The 23,510-nt window shown below is 45.2% G+C and overlaps 1 protein-coding gene across 2 annotated transcripts in view; it reads left to right on the forward strand.

Moving 5' to 3' along the window:
- The window catches only part of LOC139277248 (interactor of HORMAD1 protein 1), a 99,174-nt gene that overhangs the window by 20,512 nt on the left and 55,152 nt on the right, over positions 1-23,510 (forward strand). For both annotated transcript variants that reach the window (XM_070895454.1, XM_070895453.1), the window contains exons 3-7: positions 1,388-1,556; positions 5,946-6,106; positions 6,201-6,249; positions 15,777-15,864; positions 19,415-19,515. In XM_070895454.1, coding sequence (XP_070751555.1) covers positions 1,388-1,556; positions 5,946-6,106; positions 6,201-6,249; positions 15,777-15,864; positions 19,415-19,515 — 568 coding nt within the window. The remainder of the gene's footprint in view (positions 1-1,387; positions 1,557-5,945; positions 6,107-6,200; positions 6,250-15,776; positions 15,865-19,414; positions 19,516-23,510) is intronic.

Raw genomic sequence — 23,510 nt, forward strand, 5'->3', positions numbered from 1 at the left:
CCTATGAGTGGAAATATCCTCTCTGCATCCACCTTGTCGAGCCCCCTCATTATCTTGTATGTTTCAATAAGATCACCTCTCATTCTTCTGAACTCCAATGAGTATAGGCCCAATCTACTCGACCTCTTTTCATAAGTCAACCCCCTCATCTCCAATTATGCTGATGGGGTTAGATGAAGAGTGGTGGGAGGAGGCTCATATGGAGCATAAACGGTATAGACTAGTTGAGACAAATGGCTTTTTTCTGTGCTGTACATCCTATGTAATTCTATGGGCAGTACAGGTCAGGAATTGAACATTTACAGGGAAACACATCTGCTTTAAGCTAAAAAGGGTTAGGAGATATTTTGCTTGCATTAGATAGCAGTTTTATACTTGGATGATTCATAAGTGCTTGCAGTGAATGTACAATCTTCTGAACATTTAAGGGGCTTCTGGCAATGCTCATTTTTCTACCTGATAATTCCACTTGGGTTAGAGTAATAGGAGCAAGAGTAGCAGCAGCAAGAGGAGGAAAGAGGAAATGGAGCTGCAGATCCTTCCCAACAGAATGTATAGGCCCAGGACAATATATCTGTACTTATCTAAGGATAAGTGCACTTCTCCAGGGAGGTTGTCACAGAGTTGTGTCGCCTCTTGCAAGGAGACCTACAACCAGCTGCCACAGCTAGCACTGAATTGCTTGTTGAGGTCATGGTAGCCTCAACTTGTTTGCTTCCAGCTCCTTCCAGCCAGCCACAGTGGTGGATATCAGTAACATCAGTCGGTCTACAGTTCATGCTTGCATTTCGAGAGAAGTGATGCCATGTGTGCTAGAATAAGAAATGCCATCACTTCTCTCGAAAACAGGAGAATAGTCCTCTGGGATTTGCACAGACTGCAAGCCTCTCCCAAGTCTAGGATGTTATTGACTGCATCCACATTGCCATGTGAGCTCCTTCAGATGACTCCATTCTGCGGTGTGATCACCAGGAGCGCCTCATGTAGGTCGATGGTCTACTTTCCCGGTAGATGCCATGATACACTTATATTGCAGCAATGCTCCATCCCCTCACTCATTGCCCTGCACAGCAAGCTGGCATTTTGGGGACAAAGACTATCTCCTTCATAATTGACTTGTGTCTCCTCTTGGAAAACTACACTTGGCAACCAAACTGTGCTGCAGTCAGATCCGTGCCTTAATTAGAACCCTCATTGAGAAGACTATTGGACTCTTCAAGCATGATTCCTTCAAGAAAGAGTGTCCCATATGATAGTTTGCTGTATACTGCATAATATTACTTTGCAATGGGGGGGCGCATGATCACAGAATTAGCCTCATATCAATGTATTTCCACTCAGCTTTATTGTCTGCAATATTTATTTATTGCTAATTCTTTTGATACAGGATGACTAAGTCTTCCACTCGGAATAGTGCTCCCAGTGACTACTCCAGCTTGACGGATTCTCAGTTTCTTTTTGGATCACAATTCTGTCCTGAGAATTCAGAATCGCAGGATTTCAACTTGCCTTCAAGAATGCATAAGAATTCCCAGCAGAACTCTCAACAGAATGAAGTAAGACTGCTCTGAACTGTCTGAATTGGTGTCTTAATCATGTTCTTCTGATTTATGAGGTGTCATTAAAATAAAACTATTGTTCACACACTGTCATTGTAGAACAAGCATACAAAATTTAGTTCGAATTTAATAAGTGTGTGTTGCATGAGCTGAATTAAGAAAAGTAACAGGAGAGGTAATAGCATGTGGCTCTCTGGCCGCCAACACATTGAAATTAAAATCCTTGTCCTTATTTTTAAATCCCTACACAGCCTCACCCATCATACCTCATACCTCTGCAACCTCCTCTAGCCTTCCATCTGTCTGAATTCTTGGGTCCTCCGACTCCATTCTTTTATGCTCCACTTTCCTTCGCCCACCTGCCTTTGGAATTCCCTACTTAAACACCCCCGCCTCTTCACTTCTCTCTCCACCTATAAAAACCTTCTCAAGAACCAGCTTTTGAACCAAGCTTTTGGTCACTTCCAATTCTGCCACCAACCGTTGCCATCCGTTCCTTTATTCCTTTTATTTTTTCTCCCCACTTTTCTACATTAAAGGTGTTACATAAATGCAAGTTGTTGCTGTTGTGTCATGATTGCATAAATGATGCACTGAAATTTGAGGCTAAAGTTATATCAGAAATTTACTAATGAGTAACAACATATTTGGGTGAGAGTATGTAGGAAAGTTTCCTATTGCTGGATTCAAATAAAAACTCGGGTTGAAATGACCACTTTTTGTGCCACCCGTTAGCACCTCTGGGGTGGGGGGGGGGCGCTAATGGGGTGCGAAACACTTTTCGTCTGGGGCGGGGGGGGGGGGGCACTTGCCCGGGAGTTAGCGGAGGCACTGTCGTAGCAGTGCCGCGGGTCGCAGCGCAACCAGCGATGACTTCAACGGCGTACGCTGACTCCTTGGCGCCGCGCTGTGACCCCTTTCCACACCGCGACGGATATTGCCCCGTGGTCCTTGAGGCTGGCACGAGCGGTTATCAACACCAGCCTCGCGGGTCGCAAAGTGAGCCAACATTCGCTCGTGGGGCGGAAGTTAAAGTAGAGGAGAGGTTGCTAGCGCCCCGCGACGCCAACTTGGCGGTTTTGCCGACTCGCTGGTCGGATACAATAGTTTCACCCTAGCGTTGTCCATGCCGCCATCGGGCAGCCCGGCACTCCGTTTTAGGTGCCGGCTGCAGGCCCGGTCGCACACTGCCCTGGTGGCCTAATGGAGGCCCTCAGGCCTTGCAGCGTGCACAGCGGCCCTCCCGTTTTAGGGAAAGGGAGGGGTGTTGAAATATGGGCTGCTGATCGTGCCCCATTTGCTCTGCTGGACCCGACCCCAAAAGGAAGTGCTGGGCTGTAAGGCCAATTCAGCGGCCGGAGTGGGACTTCTGCGCCGTGCGCAGTAAGTACTGCCCTGAGCAGGTTACCGCCTCCAATCGGGCGCAGGGCAATTTCACCCCCTCTAACTTTAAATACATTATAAGACTATTCTGACTCTGTCCTGATTTATCTGCCTGAAACGGCATTCAATTTGTCGGTAATTGGATGTGTATGTGGCATAATGCGTTGGAGTTCCAATAAATAGTATATGTGGCATAATGTGTTGGAGTTCCCATACATACTGCAGTGATAGGACACCAGCTTTGCATCTGATGTTCTGCAAAATGAGATTTCTGATTGCAGCCATGTAATTGTGAGTAGATGACAAACAAAAATCAGTTGCATCTCCATAGGAGGAAAATAAGAGAGAATCACCTCGGATTGCACTTTTACACCTTCTATCAGCCAGTTACAGAATGGCATTGAAAGAGAACCAAGAGCAAGTCACCTTCCTGGTCCCTTGACTATGGATCATTTATAGCACAGGAAGATCATATAAAGGAAAGAGGAGGAAATATTGGCCCTGAAATTCCGATGTCCCGGGTCCGTACGAAGTTTGTACTGACCCTGGAAGACATCGGAAAAGCCGATTTTCAGCGCGCAATGCGCATGCACTGAGAACCAGCTTTTCCGATCTGTCAAGTTTCTGGCTTGACAGATCCTCTGTATCTCGGGAGCAAGGACACTTGCAGGGCAAGGTTTCTGATATTTACATAGAAACATAGAAAATAGGTGCAGGAGTAGGCCATTCGGCCCTTCTAGCCTGCACCGCCATTCAATGAGTTCATGGCTGAACATGCAACTTCAGTACCCCATTCCTGCTTTCTCACCATACCCCTTGATCCCCCTAGTAGTAAGGACTTCATCTAACTCCTTTTTGAATATATTTAGTGAATTGGCCTCAACAACTTTCTGTGGTAGAGAATTCCACAGGTTCACCACTCTCTGGGTGAAGAAATTCCTCCTCATCTCGGTCCTAAATGGCTTACCCCTTATCCTTAGACTGTGTCCCCTGGTTCTGGACTTCCCCAACATTGGGAACATTCTTCCTGCATCTAACCTGTCTAACCCTGTCAGAATTTTAAACGTTTCTATGAGGTCCCCTCTCATTCTTCTGAACTCCAGTGAATACAAGCCCAGTTGATCCAGTCTTTCTTGATAGGTCAGTCCCGCCATCCCGGGAATCAGTCTGGTGAACCTTCGCTGCACTCCCTCAATAGCAAGAATGTCCTTCCTCAGGTTAGGCAACCAAAACTGTACACAATACTCCAGGTGTGGCCTCACCAAGGCCCTGTACAACTGTAGCAGTCCGAGAGGCGGGAGTTCCTGGCGTTGGTGAGGCCTATAAAGGCCCAGGTGCGTGTAGAGGCGGCGGAAGTCCGAGAGGCGGGAGTTCCTGGCGTTGGTGAGGCCTATAAAGGCTCAGCGGCAGCAAGAGGCGGGAGTTCCTGGCGTTGGTGAGGCCTATAAAGGCTCAGCGGCAGCGAGAGGTGGCGGCAGTCCGAGAGGCGGGAGTTCCTGGCGTTGGTGAGGCCTATAAAGGCTCAGCGGCAGCGAGAGGAGTACCTGTGCAACTGCAGCGGGGAGAGAAGGCAAAAAAGAAGTAGAAAGAAATCAAAAGATGACGTCACAGCCAAGGGGGTAAGTGATTGGCTGGTGATTGGTGAGTAGTTTTTCTTTTTTCTCTTCTATAACAGTGAGTAAACTTTAACATTGTTGTTGCCAATTTAAGTGTATCTAAGAGTTAAGTCATGTCAGGAGAGCTCGGTCGGGTGTTATGCTCCTCCTGTACCATGTGGGAACTCAGGGACGACTCCAATGTCCCTGACGACTATGTGCGCAGGAAGTGTATCCACCTCCAGCTCCTGACGGTCCGCGTTGCGGAGTTGGAGCTGAGGGTGGATTCACTCTGGAGCATCCACGATGCTGAGAATGACGTGAGTATCACGAATATCTTGCCCTGCAAATGTCCTTTAAAATCTTGCGCCTGAAAAAGCAGGCGTAGAGCCTAACTTTTACAGGCGCAAGTGTTTAAAAATACACACAAACATTTTAAAATAAAGTTATAAAACACATTTTATTGTTAAAAACCCTCCCCACAACGGTAAGTTTATTTTAAGGCTTAATTAAAAAAACTTTTTTAAAAAGTCGGGAAAATATTTTTTTTATCACAACTTTAATTTAAATGATCGTTAAATATGTAGTTTATTTTCTATTTTTTATTGTGTTTTGGGTGTTTGTGGGGAGTTTCTCATTCATAGTAATAGGAGTTCCAGACTTACGGAACTCCTATTACTATGAATGAGAATCTATACTACACCTGATTGGCTGCTGTCTCCAGCTCCCAGCCTGCGCACGTCCCCACGTGCACGCGCTGCGACGCGCAGTCACGAGAGGCCTCAGGTTCGGAAGTTACAACGGGTGCAGCAGCAACAGGTAAGTGTGCATCTTTTTTCTCTCTTACTGTCGTTTGCCTGGGGTAAAAATTCGACCGGAATTTAAGGGCCGATAACTTAGCAATTGTGTTTACCTATACTTGAACAATAGATTGTGCGGTTCAGAGTTGTCCTCAGATGCTTATATGGCAATTAAACAATTTGATAGTAGCTGTGAAGCAAGGCATATGCTGTTACAAATACGATTTTTTACACAACAAATTCATGAAAAGCATGGAATAGAATTTGGCATGATTTTTCATGTAAGAAGCTAAATATTTCATAGTTGAGTAAAATAAACAGGCTTCAAAGCAAGAATGCATTGCAGGATGAGCCAGGATTGCTCACGTGATTCGCGAGTGACAATATCCATAATTTAAACATATGACAAAGTATGCTGGAATGTCAAAGTAAAAATGTGGTCACCTGTTGCTGAGTGCCTATTTCACAAGATCCAATATGATTTGGATATTGAATCGAGGTTGCATGAATTACGAGAGCAAACTATTCATTTGTTTTGCTTTATGGAGAATAGTCAAAATCCATGAGAAATACCAAGCTAAGCCTTATTTATTTGTGTTTCTTTACAGAGTGAATTGAAGCTCTATGAGAAATACCAAGCTAAGCCATACTTGTTTGCTGGAGAAAGCAAAGAGATTCGCTTAGTAACTCCATTTTGTGCTGGAAAACCCAAAGGCCTTCTGGAGCAGTTTGAGATTAGTAGGAGAAAAGCAAAAGACAAAGAAGAGAGGTAGTTATTGCAGGAAAAGTGACTAACCTGTACATTTTGATTCTTCCTGATAATATGTTTGATTACAAAATTACATTTTTTCCTATTGTTTTAGTGAGCTCTTTATTAACTGGATTTCCAAACTCCAGGACAGCATTGAAGGGGTATGTACAAGTCAAATATGAACATTTATCTCTCAATTCTAATTTCACATTTTCAACATTCACTTTAACTGCATGAGTAACATGTGGGTACAGCGGCATAATAAACAGTACATCTGGCTATCATTCTAATCACCTTGAGGTGGATCCATTAGGACATATTTTACATCTTTTTGTAAGAAAAATAAAGGTTGGTTTTCCACTATGGGTACCTGCTGATCACCTGACTAATGTGATGCAGCTCAGGTTGGCTGCACTTATTGGGCCCAAGTTTCGAGCCGTGTCTAGAACGGCGCAGTCCCGACCTGGACGCCCGTTTTTCGCGCCACAAAGTGCGCCTAAAAAAACCTCCGTATTCTCCACCTCCCTGCAGGTCCTCTGGCCCTCGGCGCAGCGCAGCAGGAGCTGTGGGGGGGCGGAGCCAGGTCCCTGCGCTGAAAACAGTGCCGGGACCTCTGCACATGCGCGCTACAGTGGGCGCGCAAGTGCAGTAGCTCCAGGCGCCCGAAACTGTGTGGGAGGGGCCGAAGCACACAGCCCCTAGCCCTGGCCGAATGGCCTCACTGAGGCTGCGTGAATGAGGCTCCTCCCACGGCCAGCTCCTGCTTCCTCCTGACCCGACTCGACTCCCGCTTCCCACCTCCGGACCGGACCCGACACCGACCTGACTCCCGCTCTCCCCCCCCCCCCCGCCCCCGGACACCGACCCGACCGACTCCCGGTTCCTTCCCCCCCACTCCCTGGACTGGACCCAACCCGACTCCCGCTCCCCCCCGCCCCCGGACTGGATCCGACCTGACCGACTTCTCCCTCCCTCCCTCCCCCTGACCCGAACCGAACCAACCTCCCTCCCACCACCCCCCCCGACCCGACCCAATGCCACCTACCTGTAAATCTGGTGCTGGGGACGGGCCCTGCCCGAAGTCTCGGGCCCAGCCCGTTCAGCCTCCCCCCCCCTTCTCCTTTGCCACCCCCCCCGCAATCTCCTTCCCCCCCATCTCCTTCCCCCCTCCCCATCTCCTTCTCCCCCCCATCTCCTTTCCCCCCATCTCCTTTCCCCCCATCTCCTTTCCCCCCCATCTCCTTTCTCCCCCTTCTCCCCGTCATCCCCTTCTCCCCTCCCCCCTTCTCCCCCCTTCTCCCCCTTCTCCCACATCCCTCCCCCTTCCCTCCCTCTGCTCCCCCCCTCTCTCCCTCTACCCCCTCCTCCCCCTTCCCTCGCTGTCAGAAACACAGACACTGACAGACAGAGAATGAGAGACATACACAGACAGACAGAGAGATAGAGACACTGACAGAGACACACTGGGGCGGCGGGGGCCGGTGGGGGGCGGGCATCCTAGCATGCTGTTGGAGGGCTCCCGGTGCTGCAGTCGGTAAGTAGAAAATGTTTTATTTATTTATTTAAAACAAAAATTATTTCTTATTAATTTTATTTTGATTGATTTATTGGTTGATTTATTGATGTATTTATCATTTATTATTGATGATGGCTCTTTATTTGTAAAACTGAAGTGTTTAATGTTTGTAAACTTCCCTTTAAACCCCCCCCCCCCCCATTCCCTATGCCTGATTTTTAACCTACGCCTGATTTTCTAAAGTGTAGACAAGGTTTTTTCGAGCGTACAAAAATCTTCACTTACTCCATTCTAAGTTAGTTTGGAGTAAGTTTTCACTGACGAAACTTTGAAAACAGGCGTAAGTGGCCGGACACACCCCCTTTTGAAAAAAAAATTCTGTTCCAAAGTGAAACTGATCTAACTGACTAGAACTGGAGCAAACTAAATGACGAGAATTCCGATTTCTAAGATACTCCGTTCTATACCAGTTGCTCCTAAAAATCAGGAGCAAATCATGTGGAAACTAGGGCCCAATATCAGATCAGCATGCAACCTTCTTGCTTCAGGTCATTTTCAAGGCCCAGGCACACTTCCTGACGCCTAGGCCCTGCAACAGTAAATCAGGCAGGAAACAGGAGTGCAGTTGTGGGACTGAGAGGCCTGTAATTGCACTATTATTTGCGCCATTGGGGAGCAGCAGCTAGAAGGTTTAAAGATCATTCTGATAGGGTGAGAGGAAGTAAGGAGGGAGAAGGTTTGTGTGGATCATAAACACTGGAATAGACCTGTTGGGTGGAATGGCCTGTTTCTGTGCTGTAAATTTTATATAATTCTGGGGAGTGGAGAAAGGTAGCTTGTCGTTACTCCTCCAGTTTTTGGGCTGCCTCCTGGAGTCCTCCAGAACTTCTGGCCAGTAGGAGCCTCAGTGCAGGCTCTTTTGGCAGGATTCTTCAGGCATCCTCCTACTGTGATCAAAACAAAATGAGCTGGGAGGCCATGAATGCTTCCTCTCATCTTATTAACATTGTTACACTGAGTCAGTCCTTACTACAAACTCATTGGCGTACCAGGAAATCCCAGGGCAGCACAATAGGGGTGGAGACCTGACGTTACAGGTTTCAGGCCTGTTTTCCTCTTCAGTATGGCTGGGGAACGCTGGCTGATTCCTATAGCGCAGCACAGAGAAAAATCTTCCCTATAGTTCAAGTGATTTTTCAGATATTAAAAAGTTTTTAAAAACTCATGGAGCAGATTTTCTTGACCTTTGTTCCTCCTAGACCAGGGGAAAATAGATCAGGAAAAAGGGTTGGAGACCAAGTAGACTAGGTGTCTGACCACGTTACCTTGATTTCCGAAACTTCCCAGAAGGGGCGAATCAAAACTTACACCTGCAGTAGGCACAGACTAAATTCTATCATGGTAATGGGCCAAGAGAGGGCATTCTTCAGCCTCAATTTCCTCTGTTTGCATCCAAGGGGCACCCATTTCCAGTGGTACCACAAAGATTCTGGTGTCATGTACCCAGATCCCCTCACATTAATAGAATCATAGAAATTTACAGCACGGAAGGAGGCCATTTCGGTCCATCGTGTCCGCGCCAGACATTGCAGAGTCTGAGGGAACCAAACAACAAAGCAAACAACACCGACAGCATAAGCTGCCCACAATTTTTTTTTAAAGAAACCCAGAAGATTTGTGGCCTGAGTCTTTATTAGTTGCTGTTCTCTCACAGCAGCCAGAAATCCATGTGGCTGGTAGCCAGACCCATACTGCCTTTGAATATAGCTCCCCACTGGGAACATAACATTGGTGAGTTTACAGTAAGATAACTTAATCTTTGCCGTCTTTTCTAAAATTATGTTTTCCAGATAGACATCAGTAATAAATATTGGTTGTTAAAGTGCCCTCCTTCCCCAAAATAGAATTTCCAATTAAGCATAATAGTAGGTTCAAGGAAAGAAGTCCTGAAAAAAAGCCTGGTGACCCTGAATTGCTTCATTTAGCACTGCTCTGCTTATGTTAGCTCCTCATCACCCATCTATTGATGCCTCTTGTCTACAAATCGGCACACAAAACTTTCAGTGGGTGTGTGGTGTTGCGTGTAGCACGCCACTCCACATTGTGCAAACTCTTTCAAGGGCATAGGGTAAACCCCTTTCCCCCTGTTGTCCCAACAACAGAATTATTATTTTTAAATAACTTGCATTTTTTATAGCCCCTTTCATGACCTCACAACATCCCAAAGTGCTTTACAGACAATGAAGTACTTTTGAAGTGTAGTCACAGTTGTAATGTAGGAAAAACAGCAGCCAATTTGCACACAGCCAGCTCACACAAACAGCAATGCGATAATGACCAGATTGTTTGTTTTAGTGATGTTAATTGGGTAAATAATAGCCAACACACATAGAAACATAGAAATTTACAGCGCAGAAGGCCATTTCAGCCCATCGTGTCCACGCCGGCCGACAAAGAGCCACATGGCCCTTAGTCAGCAGCCCTAAAGGTTACATATAAATCTATGAACAATGGCAAAGAGTACCCAGCTCAACCAGTCCATCTTACACAACTACGGCACCCCTTATACTGAAACATTCTACACTCCATCCCAACCGGAGCCTTGTGATCTCCTGGGAGAGGCAAAAACCAGATTAAAACCCCAGGCCAATTTTGGGAGGAAAAATCTGGAAAAATTCCTCTCCAACCCATCCAAGAGATCACCCTGGCCGTATTCGATTCCCTGCAGTACTTACCATTATATCTGTGTTGTCAACAAAAGGTCATACAGTCTAATCCCAATAACCAGCTCTGGGTCCGTAACCATCCAACCATCTCTTAAAAGTGGTGAGGGTTTCTACATCCACCACTCTTCCAGGCAGCGAGTTCCAGATCCCCGCAACCCTCTGCGTAAAGAAGCCCCCCCCCCCATCAAATCCCCTCTAAACTGTCCACCAACTACCTTAAAACTATGCCCCCTCGTAATAGACCCTTCCACCTTTGGAAATAGGCCCTTACTACCCACTATGTTGAGGCCCCTCAATATTTTGTACACCTCAATGAGGTCTCCTCTCAACCTCCTATGTTCCAATGAGAACAAACCCAGCCTATCCAATCTGTCCTCATAACTATGATTCTCCATTCCAGGCAGCATCCTAGTACATCTCCTCTGCACCCTCTCTAGTGCAATCACATCCTTCCTATAATACGGCGACCAGAACTGCACGCAGTACTCTAGCTGTGGCCTAACCAATGTATTATACAATTTAAGCATGACCTCCCTGCTCTTATAGTCTATGACTCGGCCAATAAAGGCAAGCATTCCGTATGCCTTCTTAACCACCTTATCCACCTGACCTACTTTCAGGGATCTGTGGACAAGCACTCCAAGGTCCCTTTGTTCATCTACACTACTAAGTGGCCTACCGCTTAATGTGTATACTCTTTCCTTATTAGCCCACCCAAAGTGTATCACCTCACACTTCTTTGAATTAAATTCCATTTGCCACTGCTCTGCCCACCTGACCAGTAGATTGATATCCCCCTGCAGTCCATGACTTTCCTTTTCAGTATCAACCACACAACCAATTTTAGTGTTGTCTGCAAACTTTTTAATCATACTCCCTATATTCAAATCTAAATCGTTGATCTATACCACAAAAAGCAAGGGACCCAGTACTGAGCCCTGCGGAACCCACTGGAAACATCTTTCCAGTCACAAAAACATCCATCAATTATTACTCTTTGGTTCCTACCTCCAAGCCAATTTTGGATCCAACTTGTCACTTTGCCCTGGATTCCATGGGCTTTAGCCTACATGACCAGTCTACCATGTGGGACCTTATCAAAAGCCTTGCTAAAGTCCATATACACTACATCGTATGCACTACCTTCATCGACCCTCTTGGTTACCTCCTCAAAAAAATTCAACCAGGTTAGTCAAACACGATCTTCCCTTAACAAATCCGTGCTGACTGTCCCTAACTAATCCTTGCCTTTCCAAATGTAGATTTATCATTTCTTTCAGGATTTTTTCCAATAATTTTCCCACCACTGAGGTTAGGCTGACAGGCCTGTAATTACTCGGCCTATCTCTTGCTCCCTTCTTAAACAAGGGTACTATGTTAGCAGTCCTCCAAACCTCCGGCACCATGTCCAAATCCAAAGGGGACCAGAAAATGATGGTCAAGGCCTCTGCTATTTCCTCTCTTACTTCGATGTATCTCATCCGGGCCTGGGGCCTTATCTACTTTCAAAGCTGCTAAACCCCTTAATACTTCCTCTCTCACTATATTTATTTCATCCAGAATATCACACTTCTCCTCGATAGCAGTATCTGCAATGCCCCTTTCCTTTGTGAAAACAGATGCAAAGTATTCGTTAAGAATCTTATCAACATCTTCCGCCCCCATACAAAGATTACCCTCATAATAGGCCCTACCCTTTCTTTAGTTACTCTCTTACGCTTAATATATTTATAGAGCATCTTGGAGTTTTCCTTAATTTTACTGGCCAAGAATTTCTCGTGCTCTCTCTTAGCATTCCTTATATCCTTTTTAATTTTACCTCTTAACTTTCTATATTCCTCTAAAGATTCTATAGTATTTAGCCATTGGTATATGACATAAGTGTCCCTTTTTTTCTTAATTGTCGCCTGTAAGTACCTAGGCATCCAGGGGGCTCTAGAATTATTTTTCCCAGCCTTTTTCTTTAAGGGCACATGTTTGGCCTGAGCCTTCGGATCTCTTCCTTAAATGCCTCCCACTGTTCCGACACTGATTTACCCACAAGTAGCTGTTTCCAGTCCACTATGGCCAAATCACTCCTTAACTTAGCAAAATTAGCTTTTCCCCAATTCGGAACTTTTATTCCAGGCCTATCCTTGTCCTTATCCATAACCAACTTGAATCTGACTGAATTATGGTCACTGGCACCCAAGTGCTCTCCCACTAATACCCCTTTAATCTGCCCAGCCTCATTCCTCAAAACGAAATCCAAGACCAGCCCCTCTCATGTTGGGCTTGCTACATACTGATTAAAAATTTTTTTTGAATGCTTTTCAAGAATTCCGCACCCTCTATACCCTTCACACTAAATTTGTCCCAATCAATATTTGGATCGTTAAAATCCCCTATTATTACTACCCTACGGTTTTTGGACTTCACAGCAATTTGCCAACATATTTGCTCCTCTATCTCCCTCCCACTGTTTGGGGGTCTATACTACACGCCCAGCACTGTGAACGCCCCTTTTTTATTTTTCAATTCGACCCATATGGCCTCATTTGATGATCCCTCTAACATATCATCCCTCCTCACCGCTGTAATAGTTTCTTTAATTAGTACTGCAACCTCCCCCCCCCCGCTCCCCTTTTTACCGCCCTCTCTATCTTGTCTAAAAATCTTGTTGCCAGGAATATTGATCTGCCAAAACTGCCCCTCTTTCAGCCATGTTTCTGTAATGGCTATAATGTCATACTCCCAAGTGACTACCTGAGCTCTTAGCTCATCTGTCTTATTCGCTATACTCCTTGCATTAAAGTATATACCATTCAGCACAGGAAGACCTCCTTGCTTACTACTTACTAAGCCTTGTTTCCTCTGTCTTACAGGTTTGCTTTCTAGATTCTTGCTATCCAATTTCTGCTTTACTTCCTTCCCTTTTCAATTTGTTCTCAGGTTCCCACCCCCCTGCCAAGCTAGTTTAAACTCTCCCCAACAGCACTAGCAAAACTTCCCGCAAGGATATTGGTCCCGGCGCTGTTGAGATGCAACCCGTCCGGTTTGTACAGATCCTATCTCCCCCAGAAGCGGTCTCAATGCCTCAAGAATTTAAAGCCCTCCCTCTTATACCAACTTTCCAGCCACGTGTTCATCCTCTCTATCCTTCTATTCTTGTACTCATTAGCACGTGGCACCTGTAGTAACCCGGAGATTACTACCTTTACGGTCCTACCCTTTAGTTTTCTTCCTAGCTCCCTGAATTCTTCTTGTAGGACCTCATCCCTCATTTTAGCTATGTCGTTGGTCCCGACACAGGATAACTCCCCTGCTCTTCATCGAATAGTGCCATGGGATCTTTTATGTCTACCTGAGTGAGAAGATGGGGCCTTGCTTTAACGTCTCATCTGAAATACGGCACCTCTGACAGTGCAACACTCCTTCAGTACTGCACTAGAGTGTCGGCCTAGATTTTTGTGCTCAAGTTTCTGCAGTGAGACTTGGAACCACAACCTTGCGATTCAGAGTCAAGAGTGCTACCCACTGAGCCACAGCTGACACCGTTTTAGTACAACAAAGGCCTGCTTGATGTGTTTCTTGCCTCTCACATATACCTAGCTGTATGCTGTTTGCTTAGGGATACAAGGGTTGCATGTTGGTATCAAGGATCACAGATTATGTTGATAAAAAGTCTGCGAAACCAATTCTGTGCACTCTCTTGAAACTGTGCATCGATATGCACAAGTCTTTTCTAGTGGTTGCAGACCATTTGGGCTTCCCTAGGACGCTATTCTTTTCTGTTAATGAGCAGATATTCAGGATTGCACAGATGCTTGATGGGCCATATAGTTGCAGGTGATGATGTCTTATGAATGACACATCTTTTGTAAAAGTCTGACATTTCTCCTGCTGCATATTTGTAGTTACCAACATGTCAAAACAGGGCATCGGTGTCCTTGGTAATGCTTATCCAAATAGCATATTTTATCTTGCTTATGGTCTATGGATGCCAATCATTTGAAGAATGACTGCTGTTACTACTACAGTTGAGGAACTCACATCTATGCACCTTTTGCTACAATACATGGGGCCCGAACTTGGTGGCCTTACCGCCCACTGCTGCAGGCTACCGCCGAGTTTTTTTTGGGGGGTCTCCCCTCAGTGCCATTTTCGTGGAGGCCTCCCGCCGGCGGGAGGGGAGTACCGTTGGGAACCGCCTGCTGATGGCCGCTGGCACGCAAGGCGCGTAAGTGTCCTCCCGCCCGCCGAGCTGCCAGATTGGTGTAGGCGGGAGTCGTTGGCAGCAGGAGGAAGGACCGCTGCGTGAAGGCAGGTCTAACCCCAATGGTAAGTAAGAAGACTTGCAAAAAAAGGTTAGTGAACTTCTTTTATTGACTTTTTTTCAGTGATTTATGTGTATGGGGTCCCCTGAAGGTCTTCCAGTGTTTTCTTTTTGTGAAAATTTTTATTACTATATGCTCCCCCCTCCCTGGGCCCAACTCAATCCTCGGTGGCACTTTGGCAAGGATCACATTTGCCGTAGAGATTGGGAGCTCCTGCCCTGTGCCACCCAGATTCACGGCGTAAGTCGTTTTTTTGCCGCTGGGCGATAATGACATATCTTTTAGAGGAATCTTCCTGGCAAAGTACCGTCAGTCCTTTCGGCAGTTCTTTGGGCGGGCCTTGGCTTTGACCAAATTCGGGCCCATGGAATTTACTCTCTCATAATATTGACTGTGGTAATCTGCGTGTGTCTTGATAATTTGGTTATGACCTGATTGTATCATTTACAAATATCACTCTTTCTATGTAACATTTAAAAAGTGATAGAGAACAATAGCCAAGAGCATACTATTGGTGGAGTAGCAAACAAATGTTTAATACATTTCTTTGTCCACCATTTAAGCAAGGAGCACAAAAGCAAAAGCTGAAATAAAAACAGAAAATGCTGGAAATCTTAGCGGGTATGGCAGCATCTGTGGAGCGAAGCAGAGTTAACGTTTTGGGTCGATGACCCTTCGTCAGAACTGGCGAATGTTCGAAATGAACAAATTCTTAAGAAGCACTGAAAGAGGGAGGGGAGGAAAGAACCAAAAGGGAAGGTCTGTGATAGGGTGGAGGGCAGGAGAGATTTCTCAAATCTCCTTAAGAACATTCGCCAATTATGATGAAGAGTTATCGACCCAAAACGTTAACTCTGCCTCTCTCCACAGATACTACCTGACCCGCTGAGATTTCCAACATTTTCTGTTTTTATTTAAACGAGGAAGTTAACCCGTTAAAATCATTTAAGCAAGGAGCACAAAAGCAAAAGCTGAAATAAAAACAGGTTAATGCCTGCATTACAAGATTGGACAGATGAAAGACAAATGAAATTGCGAAGCATTCATCTGCTAATATTGCCAACAGCAATTTCATCTTAATGTGTTAAAGAAATACTCTATGTCCACTAATTACTTTTTTCATTTTAAAGATTAAACTATCCTTTAATATACTTGAAAAGAAAGCAGAGCTACAAAACAGATCGGTTCTAGAGGGTTTGGAAAGTATGTCAAAAACAAGTAAGCTTACTATGTTGCAAAGGCTTTTCAAATAATGGTTTGTAGAAAGTGCTAAATCATCTCTCTCCTGCACTGATCTGTATTTTCCTAGGACCTTAAACTTCTGGAACTCATTCCGTCCCTCAATCTTTCCTTCCACCGACAATCTACAGGTGTTTAAAAGCCGAGCTTGCTGTCACCTCACCATTACCTAGTCTTCTCGTTCCTTCTCAACCCCTGGTAACACGGCCCTTTGCTCTTCACCCAGCATTGCCAATTTAAAAACAATTAACCTATTTTATCACTTGTCAGGTCTGTCAATGCAGGAGCTGATGGGAGAAATGTCTGATCAGAAACATTGAAGTAGATCACAATTCCATTTCAAACAAGTACCGAATAAATTCTACAATTCACACAATTAATAAATTAAACTACAAATTGACAGGATTTAAAATATCCGCTTCTTTATTCCTCATTTTGGGAAGTCCAGCGACAGCAAACAAAAAAAAACACTGGAACTGCATCTTTGCAACTACTTCCGGTTCGTTGGCAGCAGTCACATCCTTTATGTAATGCTAACTGACATGTAATGTATTAGTTTACAATTAAGTTTGAAGCCTATGTTCCAATCACGCAACACTTTTCTAGCCAACCATAGAAACTAACACCTCACATTATGTGGTGAATTGTTATCGTCAGATTCTATTGAAGGAAAATCGTCAGGGTGTATAATGAGCGGTTGATCTGCTATCATTCACTTTACTGCTGAAGTTGAAAGATCTGCCCTTTGTGAGCTATTTAGAGTTAAAATATGTAAAGAGATGACATAAAAACCAACAAATGAATGCTAAGTTATATGGGCTGTTGACATCCAAAAGTTACCTTCAAAAATGTCCAACACGGTAGTCATTTTATGAAAATCTAAACTTAGTTTAAAAAAAAAATCACCTGCAATTCATACATTTTTCAGGAATGTCTCTTTTGGTAGATTGTAGCTAGGTTTTACAAATGATTACATAGCCAGTAGGTGGAGCACTGTGCAGTAGACAACGTCCTAACTACTTCTTGTACAGGTTAAACAAGACAAGTCAGTTAATGAACTAACTCAAATAATTACTTTCTTTATATATAAATTGTATATAATGAGCAGGCTTTTTCTAAAAAACATGAAAGTAATGCTCAAACAAATTGAAAACTGTGAATGTCAAGCCCTAGTGGTCATATAAGTACATAAGAAATAGAAGCAGGGGTAGGCCATACGGCCCCTCGAGCCTGCTCCGCCATTTAATACAATCTTGGCTGATCCGATCGTGGACTCAGGTCCATTTCCCTGCCCGCCCCCCATAACCCCTTATTCCCTTATCGGTTAAGAATCTGTCTATGTCTTAAATTTATTCAATGACCCAGCTTCCACAGCTCTCTGAGGCAGCAAATTCCACAGACTTACAACCCTCTGAGAAAAGAAATTCCTCCTCATCTCAGTTTTAAATTTATTCACGGGCCCTTATTCTAAGATCATGCCCCCTAGTTCTAGTCTCCCTCATCAGTGGAAACATTCTCTCTGCATCCACCTTATCAAGCCCCCTCATAATCTTATACGTTTCGATAAGATCACCTCTCAATCTATTGAATTCCAATGAGTAGAGGCCCAACCTACTCAACCTTTCCTCATAGGTCAACCCCTTCATCTCCTGAATCAACCTAGTGAACCTTCTCTGAACTGCCTCCAAAGCAAGTATATCCTTTTGTAAATATGGAAATCAAAACTGCACGCAGTATTCAGGTGTGGCCTCACCATAGCCTGTATAACTATAGCAAGCCTTTCCTGCTTTCATACTCCCTCCCCATTGCAATAAAGGCCAAGATTCCATTGGCCTTCCTGATCACTTGCTGTACCTGCATACTAGCCTTTTGTGTTTCATGCACAAGTACCCCCAGGTCCCGCTGTACTGCAGCACTTTGCAATCTTTCTCCATTTAAATAATAACTTGTTCTTTGATTTCTTTTCTGCCAAAGTGCATGACCTCACACTTTCCAACATTATACTCCATCTGCCTAATTTTTGCTCACTCAGCCTGTCTATGTCCTTTTGCAGATTTTTTGTGTCCTCCTCACACATTGCTTTTCCTCCCATCTTTGTATTGTCAGCAAACTTGGCTACTTTACACAGGGTCCCTTCTTCCAAGTCGTTAATATAGATTGTAAATAGTTGGGGTCCCAGCACTGATCCCTGCGGCACCCCACTAGTTACTGATTGCGAACCCGAGAATGAACCATTTATCCCAACTCTCAGTTTTATGTTCATTAGCCAATCCTCTATCCATGCTAATATATTACCCCCAACCACGTGAACTTTTATCTTGTGCAGTAACCTTTTATGTGGCACCTTGTCAAATGCCTTCTGGAAGTCCAAATACACCACACCCACTGGTTCCCCTTTATCCACCCTGTTCGTTACATCCTCAAGAATTCCAGCAAATTTGTCAAACATGACTTCCCCTTCATAAATCCATGCTGACTCTGCCTGACCGGAATATGCTGTTCCAAAAAAGTGGACTCCAACATTTTCCAACCACAGATGTTAGGCTAACTGGTCTATAGTTTCCCGCTTTTTGTCTGTCTCCTTTTTTAAATAGGGGTGTTACATTTGCAGTTTTCCAATCAGCTGGGACCTCCCCAGAATCCAGGTAAATTACAACCAGTGCAACCACTATTCCTGCCGCTACTTCTCTTAAGACCCTAGGATGCAAGCCATCAGGTCCAGGGGATTTATCTGCCTTTAGTCCCATTATCTTTCTAAATACCACCTTCTTAGTGATTGTGATTGTGTTAAGTTCTTCCCCTGCTCTAGCCCCTTGACTATCCACTGTTGGGATATTGTTAGTGTCCTCTACTGTAAAGACTGATACAAAATATTTGTTCAGAGTTTCTGCCATCTCCATGTTCCCCATTACTAATTCCCCGGTCTCGTCCTCTAATGGACCACTCTTCCTTTTTATATACCTATAGAAACTCTTGCTATCTATTTTTATATTTTGTGCTAGATAACTTTCATAGTCTATCTTCCCTTTCTTAATCATTTTTTTAGTCATTCTTTGCTGGCTTTTAAAAGCTTCCCAATCTTCTGTCCTCCCACTAGTTTTGGCCACTTTGAATGCCTTTGTTTTTAATTGAATACCGTAAATTATGTAAATAGATAATTAAATTCAGGAATATTTTTTGAGAAGGATTTGCAAGAATACTTACTATATAATTGCTGTACAAAATAGATTCCTGTAATATTTTCATGCTGCATCCAACATCTATTAACACATAGCAAGATGGTAATTAATATTATTCAGACAAATATTTTCTTGGCAACACTTGAAACCCTACTTAGATTGCATAAACCCAGCTGTGTTTTCCCACTCTTGCTGGCCCAGAACTCTCACTCCTTTCCAACATCCCACCCTCATTAACCCAGCATGTATTTCAATGTTCTAACATTCTATCCCCCTTCAACAGTTCCGACTAATCCACAATTTTGTGCATTGTTACACATTTCACATGCTCTTTTTCCCCCTTTGTTCAGTGCAGGAGAACATAAGCACACATTATGAATCAATAGTGAATGCTTTGGAGGCTAAAAGCAGTGCAGAGCAAATCCTAGAAATGGACAAAAGACTTGTAGCCGTAAGTTCATTTTTTTTGTTTGTAATCCAACGAAATACACTGTGGATTGATACCGGTTTTTTGATCTCAAATGTTATGTTCAGCAAATGTTAATATTCAATCCTAAATTGAAGTAATAACTATTCAATTTCTTTAAAATCCAAGTAGTGTATTTTTGTGTTTGATCTGAGTCTTTAACATTGGCCAAAATTTTCTGGAGTCCATGTGGCGCGATTGGCAGCGGGTTGGGTGGGAAATTTGAAATAAGTTGCACTGTGTTGGGAACCTACAGTCATCTTGTCCCCACGCGCCTCCCCTTCAGGTGGGTTTGCCGATGCGGCAACGACCCAACCAGCAGAGGCGGGCGACCTATTTCAAATCATTAACAGTTAGTTGTCAGACCATTAAGAGCATTTTTCAGTCTACCTTTCGAATTTTCCTGGCAGCCCACAGGATCCACTCAGCTCGGGAATCATGTCTGTAAGCCTGAGGCAAGAGTTAAGTGGCCATTGCTCTAGCTGATGAGATGACAGCTTGAAATGTACTATAAAACTTCCCACCTCACAGCTGGTCATTTTCCTCAGGCAAAAGCTGTTGCTGACTGCATTCCCAGCACACATTTAGTTTTCTCCAAAGGGAATGGAGTATAAAAGCAGAGAAGTCCTGTTACAACTGTACAGGGTATTGGTGAGGCCACACCTAGACTACTGCCCACAATTTTGGTCTCCTTATTTAAGGAGGGATATACTTACACTGGAGGTAGTTCAGAGAAGGTTCACTCGGTTGATTGCAGAGATGAAGGGGTTGACATGAAGAACGGTTGAGCAGGTTGGAATTCAGAAGAATGAGGTGATCTTATTGAGACATATAAGATAATGAGGGGGCTCGACAAGGTAGATGCAGAAAGGATGTTTCCACTCATGAGGAATCTAGAACTAGGGGGCATAGTTTTAGAATAAAGGGTCACCTATTTAAAACTGAGGTGAGGAGTAATTTCTTCTCTGAGGGTTGTAAATCTGTGGAACTCTCTGCCCCAGAGAGCTGTGGAGGCTGGGTCATTGAATATATTTAAAGCGGAAATAGACAGATTTTTGAGCGATGGGAGTAAAGGGTTATGGGGAGTAAAGGGTTATGGGGAGCGGGCAGGAAAGTGGAGCTGAGCCCATGATCAGATCAGCCATGATCTTATTGAATAGCAGAGTAGGCGCGAGGGGCCAAATGGCCGACTCCTCCTATTTCTTACGTTCTTGTGCAAGTGCTTCCAGCAAAGTCACCATCCAGTCTCACCTCATTGTTGCAACCTATCACACCATTGACAGCTTGCACCTCTGATCTCTGCTTGACCTGCCCTCTATTCCATCATCATGGGGGCCATTTATACTATGTCACCTTGGTCCTCAGAATTGGACCACGATGAACCTCAATACCAGCAGCACGCGGCACACCAGCAGCACCAACAAAAACACCACCAATCTTCTCAACCATCTGATGCTGCACATGACAGAGGGCATCAACGCAGAGCTGCATCGCACCGGAGGCGATACCTTCAACACAGTGTATACAGGTAGAAGATGAGTTTCCTCAACATGACTGAGCAACAGTGCCAAAGGAGGCTCAGACTATCGCGTCAGGTCATCACAGATATTTGCGCATTACTCGAGCAAGCCTTGTAGCCCAGAGGAGCAAGTGGACTCTCCTTACCAGTGGCTGTCAAAGTTGCCAGCACCCTCAACTTCTTTACCTCAGGCTCTTTCCAGAGATTTGCAGCAGACATTTGCGGCATCTCGCAGTCGGTCACCCACAGATGCATCACACAGGACACCGATGCCCCGTTTGATAAGTCGGCCAATTATATCAACTTTTCCACTGACGAAGCCAGTGTTACTGAGTGGGCACACCAATTTTGGCTCGGCTTTGTCACACTGGCTGGCTCCCCACAGGTTTAGGGCATCATTGCACACATGTAACCATCAGAGCAACCCATCATAACCCATGAGTCTTTGTGAACCACAAGGGCTTCCAATCCCTCAATGTGCAGCTGGTCTGCAAACATAGGAAGATCATCATGCATGTGTGTGCCAAATTCCCTGGCAGCTTTTCTGGCTAGCTGCTTGAAGACAAGGGCTATCCACTGAAGGCATGGCTCATGACACCCTTGAGAAGGCCAAGTACTGAGGCCCAGGAGTGATACAGTGAAAGCCACCATTTCCACCAGATGTGTCATAGAGCAGACAATAGGCATGCTCAAAATGCGCTTCAGATGCCTTGGCAGATCTGGAAGAATCTTTCAGTGTGTACCAGCCATGGTCTCCAGGATCGTTGTAGTCTACAGCGCGCTGCACAACATAGTGCAGCAGAGAGGATTAGCACTGCATGAGGAGCAAGGCACTGTGAGCGCACAGCCTTTTCAGAGGAGGAGGAGGAGCAGGGAGAGGAGAAGGAGCATCAGCTGGAAGATGAGGAGGTGCAAGACTGGAGGAACCTGCGTGCCATATCCCACCAGCACCGAGCATATTAATGCCCGGGAGGGCAGGGATGACCTCATCATGTCCAGATTTACTTAACTTTATGCAATACACTCATTTGGCTGCCACATGCTATGCCAGGTTGGCACTACCCCACAGCAAAAACATAAAGCATCCCCACAATGATCCAGCCATTCCTTTGACCACAATCGCAGAAGGTACCGCTACGTCTCCCCATTCACTGCAACTCACTAAACCACTTCCAAAGGTGCATACAAATGTGTCCAAGACGAGAAAGTGGTGAAAATAAAGATTTTTATGGTTGACAAGACATTAACGGAAAAGTGACATTAACATTGACTAAAACACCCAAGTGGCTAGCCTTGTGAATCTATTTGTGTGTCATCTTTGTCTTCCGCGTGCTTATACGAGGTACTACCCTGTGGCTTCAGCAGAGGCAGCCTGCTCACTTCCCTGCTGTGACTACTTAGATATTCTTGGCGGCGTCCTTCTGGATTTTAGAGCCTGTGATGGATCCGTCAAAGTCTGCTCCTTCTGCGACTGTGCGGGGGCAGACTCGGCCTTCAAGATCCGAAGAGCCATCTGGGGCTCTGACTGAAGGGGTGACGACCGGGGAGGTGTAAGCGCTTTCAGAGGAGCCCACAGTTTCCTCTCCCCTCTCACCATCGTCCCTCTCATGGGCCATCGCACTTTCCTGCTAGCAAGGAACTGGAGAGCACCTTGCTGCACATCAGTGGGGCCAAAAGGACCCATGTCAATGCTGACATCGCTCCTAGACAAGAACCTCTGCCATTTATACTCCATAGATAGCCATCTATTCTCCAAATGGGCCATGTATCGGCGATCAGCAAGGCTTAGACGTCCCACATCACTGGAACAAGGCCCATTTTTATTGCCGATGGCCACCTAGTGGAAAGTCTAGCCCCTAGTGCTCCTGTGAGTGGTGCATTAGCTGCTCCATGCAGGTGGCCAACCTATCCGTGGAAGAGCCGACAGTCGCCATCACCTGCGACACGGTGGTGCTTATGTTGGAGATAGACTCCTCTATTCTCTTAACATTTGCAGACATCGCATTCGCAAAACTTGTCAGAGCCTCCTGCACTTCTTTCAGCACCTCCAGGATTTCCCTCTTTGTGGATGGCCCCTGGGGCTCAGCGTCTACATGCAGCTGAGCAGTACTGCGCCCTCTGGTAAGGAGTCTCCACTGCTGTCCCTGTCTCCACCATCTGCTCTTGCTCACTTGTGACTTGTGACGGACCCAGTGACAACAGCACTCTATCTCGAGTGGGACACACTGAGGTGTGGTCTGGTGCTAAGTGTGCTCATGTCTGGTGATGCTGCGCCCTCAGAGGCTGGAGGCTCCTCTGAGGAGTCATCTTCCTCTTTCTACTGGACAGTGGGAGGAGGTGGGAGCTTTTGATGTATCTGTGGGAGAATAAAGAGATGAGTTCGATATGCTATATGAAGAATGGGTACAGGTACCATTAATACACATGAACATTCAGTGGCTGGTGACCTCAGTCCTCATAT

Source organism: Pristiophorus japonicus, chromosome 12 (genome assembly GCF_044704955.1).
Source record: "Pristiophorus japonicus isolate sPriJap1 chromosome 12, sPriJap1.hap1, whole genome shotgun sequence".
Lineage (NCBI taxonomy): Eukaryota > Metazoa > Chordata > Chondrichthyes > Pristiophoridae > Pristiophorus > Pristiophorus japonicus.